The sequence below is a fragment of the Frankliniella occidentalis genome, unplaced genomic scaffold, assembly GCF_000697945.3.
Source record: "Frankliniella occidentalis isolate FOCC.00 unplaced genomic scaffold, Focc_3.1 Scaffold8, whole genome shotgun sequence".
Taxonomy (NCBI): domain Eukaryota; kingdom Metazoa; phylum Arthropoda; class Insecta; order Thysanoptera; family Thripidae; genus Frankliniella; species Frankliniella occidentalis.
Window position 1 is genome coordinate 1,009,071 of NW_026267138.1, and position 5,831 is coordinate 1,014,901.

At 53.1% G+C, this 5,831-nt stretch overlaps 2 protein-coding genes across 17 annotated transcripts in view; one reads left to right on the plus strand and one right to left on the minus strand.

The window, feature by feature from the left end:
- The first annotated feature begins 973 nt into the window (after positions 1-973).
- LOC113209718 (farnesol dehydrogenase-like) lies at positions 974-2,460 on the plus strand. Of its 3 annotated transcripts, none has more exons than XM_052274631.1 (5): positions 974-1,475; positions 1,588-1,717; positions 1,844-1,997; positions 2,139-2,237; positions 2,343-2,460. In XM_052274631.1, exons 1-5 carry the CDS (start codon positions 1,175-1,177, stop codon positions 2,382-2,384), a joined length of 726 nt encoding a protein of 241 aa, XP_052130591.1. In that variant the 5' UTR covers positions 974-1,174; the 3' UTR covers positions 2,385-2,460. The 3 variants fall into 3 exon arrangements, with proteins under 3 accessions (XP_052130591.1, XP_026283153.1, XP_052130595.1); XM_026427368.2 differs by having other exon boundaries at positions 977-1,475; positions 2,097-2,237; XM_052274635.1 differs by lacking the exon at positions 2,139-2,237 and having other exon boundaries at positions 1,076-1,475.
- Positions 2,461-2,500: 40 nt separating this feature from the next.
- Positions 2,501-5,831, minus strand: part of LOC113209714 (transmembrane protease serine 9) — a 24,529-nt gene continuing 21,198 nt past the window's right edge. For 6 of the 14 annotated variants that reach the window (XM_052274599.1, XM_052274606.1, XM_052274611.1 and 3 more), the window contains 3 exons: positions 3,818-4,071; positions 2,962-3,128; positions 2,501-2,795 (listed from right to left, as the gene is read on the minus strand). In XM_052274599.1, the coding sequence (XP_052130559.1) occupies positions 2,583-2,795; positions 2,962-3,128; positions 3,818-4,071 (634 nt within the window). In that variant the 3' untranslated portion in view covers positions 2,501-2,582. Of the gene's footprint in view, positions 2,796-2,961; positions 3,129-3,817; positions 4,072-4,222; positions 4,333-4,417; positions 4,555-4,652; positions 4,793-4,923; positions 5,052-5,146; positions 5,311-5,831 lie in introns of all 14 variants that reach the window. The other 8 variants (XM_052274625.1, XM_052274619.1, XM_052274597.1 and 5 more) reach the window with 5 other exon arrangements.

Sequence of the window (5,831 nt, forward strand, 5' to 3'; positions counted from 1 at the left end):
GATACACAACGACCCTGAAATTCCCAGATCGCTCTCTCAATTCTTTCTCGAGTTATCGTGCGCACAGACAGACAGACAAACAAACAGAATGAAACTTTTCCGGTCATTGGAGTAATGGGCTTCGCTAATCGCTCAGCCAATAATTTGAATTTGGTCAGTTTGTATAATTGTCGATAATTGTTCAGAATGGATTATAATTTTGCTTATTGTCTAGTCATCAGTCAATAAATTAACTATGAGGCCAAATTGAAAGCAAAAGCTCTCATTCAAAGTGCTTTGGCAAAGGGTACCCGACTTGGTCAGTAATACAGCGCAGGGTTGACAGAAATTATATGCCTCCCAAGATGAGACATAATCACTCAGCCATCGGTTTTTGCGGTCTTCCGAGCCTTTCACATAATTATCCCACCCGTGCTCTGCCAAATGGGTGGCCAGCCTCAAAGGCGCGCGTCGGAGTGGTCGAAAGAGTACGCCCGTTTTTCTCATATTCATTCGTCGAATACAGGATCTCAGCGCCTGCGAGACTAAGGATGGACCAGCCCGCAATACACGCATGCATTGCGGACAAAATCTTGCCTACCTATCAGGCGCTATGAGAGCTTGTTTAGACTAAACTTAGCGGGTTCGTTAGGCAAATGGCGCAACAGGCGTACTTTCCCGGAGCGCTAACTCAGACGTCGTGCGGCAAATAGGGGGAAGTTAGTTACTGTTGTTCCCGACCTGGGAAAATCGAAAATGGGGGGCGTAAGCATATGACGTGTGTGGGACTAGTAAGTTCCAAATTTGGCCTGAAAAAATGAGCCAGAATCAAGTCAATTGCCTCTGTGTGACGTTTCCGCGTTCTCTGGGACGTTACATATCGATAAGAGATTTTCATTGACTAGCGGGAATTTACCGCTTTATTGATGCACCGGAACCACAGCCGAATTTTAATTCTTGACCTACCGAATGTTGACTATGGATCACGAATGAAAGGTGTGAAAAGTGTGAAAGTTCCTTTGCTATCTTATCGCGGTGGGTGGTAGACTCCGCCAATCTAGCAATCCACTCGAGCGGGGCCGTTTTAAAAAACCAAGTGAGAAAGCCAAGTGGACAGTCGTCCGCAGACCAGAATCGGACAGTCTCAACGACATCGTCAACCATCTCGGTTCAGTAGCTCGACAAGTCCCTCGGCATGGAGCGCTTTGCGGGCCGCGTGGCCGTGGTGACGGGCGCCAGCAGCGGCATCGGCGCGCAGATCGCCGAGGACCTGGTGCGCGCCGGGATGGTGGTGGTGGGCGTGGCGCGCCGCGTGGACCGACTCCAGGCGCAGGCTGCCTCGCTGGCCGGGCTCCGCGGCCGCCTCGAGCCGCTGCAGGCCGACCTCTCCAGCACTGACGAGCTGCGCCGCGTCTTCAAGTGGGTGGACGACAACCTGGGCGGCATCTCCGTCCTGGTCAACAACGCCGCCATACTGTCCACGGTGCCGGTCCCAGGTAAGCACGCGCCAACCCGTACGCCTGACGGGGGAGCGGGTAAAGGCGGTGCGGGGTACATTTAATTTTACAAATCTCGGCGGAAGATCCGATCTCAACTCTGTGTTTCCAGACCAGGACCCTGCCCAGTCTGAGAAACTCATCGCCACGAACGTCACGGCCGTGCTGATCGGCTGCTCGCTGGGCGTCGACAGCATGAAGAAGCACGGCATCAAGGACGGACACATTATCAACATTAACAGGTGGGGGAGAGCGTTCTAAGGCGAATCCGCCTACACTGTGAAACAAGGGTGTCGAGCCCAAGGTGTCGATAGCAACTGTCCGACTGTTTCGCGGGAATCTCTCTTGACGTAAACTGCTTTGTGCAGCACCGCTGGCCACCGCGTCTTCGGCAGCTCCGGCGGGCTCAACGGGTCCGCCGTCGCGTACTGCGCCAGCAAGCACGCCACGGTGGCGCTCACCAAGGGGCTCCGCGCCGACCTGCAGGCGCTCAAGGCCAGCGGCTTCAAGATCCGCGTCACGGTAAGGGAGCGGCGCTCGGCGGCGTCCCCCCTGTGCAGCCGTGTACTCCGGGCAACCCTCGTCTCCGATGACTCCCGCCCATTATTGCGTTGTTCTCAGAGCCTCAGCCCGGGCGCCGTCCGGACCGAGATGCTGCCCGAGGAGTTCGCCAGCCTGATTACGGACGACGACATGATCCTCACCACCAAGGACGTATCACGCGCCGCCCTGTTCGTCCTCAGCTTACCCCCCGCGGTCGAGGTACTTACAGCACCTACGCCACCACCGCGGGGCGCCTGTCCTGTTGGCAGGTTGGCTTTCAACACCGTTCATGCGTTCCAAATGTCCCGTGCATGCCTGTTTCAGATCACCGAGCTCACCATCCAGCCCACCGGAGAGTTCATGTAGAAAAGAGCCACGGGGTTTCCGAACGATGCACGGTTTACACACAAAATTAATTGAATAAACGATAACAGCTTACTGGAAGTAACGTAATTCACTTGTGACCACAAGGTAGTCTTGAATAGGGGAAACGACTTGATTTCGTATATTATCAGACAGACAATAGGCATTATTAGGCATCGGTCCATTCTTACAACTAAGGAATCAGTCGGCTTGGCCAGGCCAGACTGTGCGCTCGATCCAGTCTATGTGCTGGCTAACGTCGGCGAATAAGTCTGGCAGGAGGTGGCCGTCAGCGTCCCGGACGGTGCAGTACGACAGCGAGGAGGCGATACCGAGGACGTAGTCGACAGCAAACGAACCGTGGGGCGCCAGGAGGATGTGCATGTAGGAGATGAGCGGCGTGCCAGGGTCACCCTTTAAAAAAAACGATAGGTTATGGGTAGTAAACAACAAAAACAAATTAGAGACTTTCATGAAAAAAATAACGTTTATTAAAACCTGTCCTATAATAAAATCATGGTTACAAAAATACTAGAAAATGTAAACGTTACGTTAGTTTTGGTGAGTATATTTAACTTACCGCGTAGGTCTGGTTGTCACAGAGCCCACCCGCGCACAGCAGGGAAGGTAAGAAACCCTCCGGCAGTGCGGCGCGCAGCCTGTCGTGCTCCAGAAGAGCGGCGGAGCAGCGCTCTGAGGAGCGCACGGTCAGGGTATCGGTGGGTTTCTGCAAGCTCATCTCCTCCCCTGCAAACAAGCGTAAAGGGGTCACATTACATTTATCATGAATGGTGGGTGCATGAACCATGAACTCCCTTGACCAGGAGTCTTCCATAAGAATTGAATTGAATTGAATTGAATTGGATTTTAATTTCAGACTACGTACAACAGGGCTAATAAACCCCACTGCAGTAAGCAGTCCGCTCTATCTCGTAAATTTTTAGTAATACAAAGTAACAAGAACAAGAGTGGGCATGTGAGAGAGGGGGTATATCCAGTGACCGACAAGTGGAAAGTGGAAAGTGCTCAGGCTTGCCATGTTGAGTTATAAACTTATATTTTTGGTGTGATATATCAGTCGGTAATTAATCTCCTGCTGGATAATCAATCAAATAGTTTCAGTTCTTACAGAAATATATTACCAAAGCTTCATTTAAGTCAAAAAGGAGTTGTAAAAAGAAATGTCATGTTTGAACGCCTGCCTGTTTGCCAGGGCTGCCAGGACATCCACAGTTTTTTACAACATATTTTTGACTTAAATGGAGGTTTAGATGATATATTTTTCAATGAACTGGAACTATTTGGTTGATAGTCTGGCATAGATTAATTACTGCGTGATATATCGCACCAAAAATATAAGTTTATTAGTCAAGATGGCAAGCCTGAGCACTTCCCACTTGTCGGTCACTGGGTATACCCGGGACGACTAAACTTACAGGTGCCGACGATGTTCCAGCCGGCCGCGGTGGCGCGTAGGCCCGTCCGCAGCGGCACGTCGGCCACCGTGTTGAGGCAGACGGGCAGGAACTCTCGGAGGTCGTAAGAGGCGGTGAGCTTGACGACAGCCAGGTCGGCGTAGGCGCGGCCCGGCCGGTACTCGGGGTGCACGACGACCTTCTCCACGTACGCCAGGCCGCTGCCCGTGCAGCCTCTCCCCAACCCAGATAGCTCCACTTTTGATAGGGGGAGACTGTGGGCAAAAACGGGAAGAGGAGGGCGTGGGAAGAGAGGTCAGCGTTCATCGGTACAAAGTCCCACTCATGAATCCACAAGGGTGTGTCGTGTCACAAGAACTTAGGGTGAAGAGAGGGGAAGAAAGTTCCCCATTCAGCAGATCTTACCAGCCCAGCGCGGCGCAGCGGGCCGCGGTGAGGACGGTGTTGGGGGAGACCAGCGCGCCCGCGCAGCTGTGCCGCCGGCTGTACTTCGCGTCGCCGTACATGAGCGTGACCTGCACGACAGTAGAACGCAGGCCTCGTCAAAAACAGGACTTTAAGCAAAATGTGAACGATAACCGCCCGGCACTCTAGTCTAACCACTTTGTGGCGCTGGTCCCCAGCTTCGGGAGAAACGTGATTGTGGTGGCATACGTCGTCAGCTGTCAATTCAGGCTTAACCTCCTGTGTGTACGCATGATAGTTGCCACAAAATTCCGTGTGGAATACTCTGCACACTGCACAGAAAACGGACACACATTGAAAAATCATGCTACTCTGCTATGTCGTTGGCTCATCAAGGAACAGCATGAAGAAAGTACGCGACAGCACTCACTGCCTCTGGCCACAGTCCCAGGACCCGTGTTGGGCACCTGCACGTCGCTGCCCTCCGACTTGACGCGCACGTTGTTCACGCAGCCGTCCGGTCTCGGAGGCCAGACGACGCTCTCGATCCAAGGTACGTAAGCCGCCACCCTGCGGGTCAGAACAACACGAACAACAACGGCATAGAAATATTTACAATAAATAGGAGCTCGGTAGCCGCAGTTTGGTAATAAGCTGCGCGAACAGCTGACTCCGGCTCACTTTGCGTTCTCCCTACTGACCTGGTGTAGACACCCGGCTTGCCGAGACCGCAGGGTGGCCCAAACGAGACGACTCCGACGATTCGGAAAATGCACGTGATGGCGCTGCTGGGGTTTGCTCGCATCTGGAGCGGGCCGCCAGAGTCACCCTGGGTAAGACAAATACAAAATAATGATATTTAGTTCTACGGGGAATGACACTTTGCTGGTAGGGTTCAGCTGCCGTCCCGTCCCGGCCCCTCACCTGGCAGGTGTCTCGGTTGTGCTCCCCGCCGCCCGCACACAGCTGGGTGGCGTCCTCGAGCCCGCGGGGGACCTTCTGCATGTCCAGCTCCAGGTTGTCCCTGCAGTACTGCATGTCGCGCACCGTGAGGTTCACTTTCAGCAGCGACTGACTGCCATCGTCCTCTACAGACACAAGAAGCAACGGAGCCTCCAGAACTGGGAATCCATTTAGTCGTGTACGAGGGGTGTGGAACTGGACACACAATGTATACATCGGGAACAACGCGTTAAGAAACAATCATGACGCAACCGGACACAATCAGTGTGGATACAGAGTTCACAAAACGCAAGCGTGATTTTCACGCCAGGCGTGATTTTTCACTCTTCGTAAGCTTCACACAGCCAATCAGGAACCGACTTTCATCACGCCGGGCGTAAACATCACGCGTAGCGTGAAAATCACGCTCGCGTTTAGCGAACTCTGTGTCCACCTTCACACACAATCGAAAACAATCACTCACAATCCGAAACAATCACACACAATCTGAAACAATGATTGTCTAGACACAATCATGTGTACAATTTTTTGGCCAGTTCTATACCCCTCGGTCGCGTATATTACCGAAGCTAGTGGCGCCCCATCCGGTTGCGACGGCGTCCCTCCCCGTGTTGTCCACATCCATGTCCGTGTCCAGGCAGGCCGG

Coding starts and splice junctions, on each gene's coding strand:
- LOC113209718 (XM_026427368.2), top strand. CDS start 1,175: ATGGAGCGCTTTGCGGGCCGCGTGGCCGTGGTGACGGGCGCCAGCAGC. Junction 1,476..1,587: donor GTCCACGGTGCCGGTCCCAG/GTAAGCACGCGC, acceptor CTGTGTTTCCAG/ACCAGGACCCTGCCCAGTCT. Junction 2,238..2,342: donor GCTTACCCCCCGCGGTCGAG/GTACTTACAGCA, acceptor TGCCTGTTTCAG/ATCACCGAGCTCACCATCCA.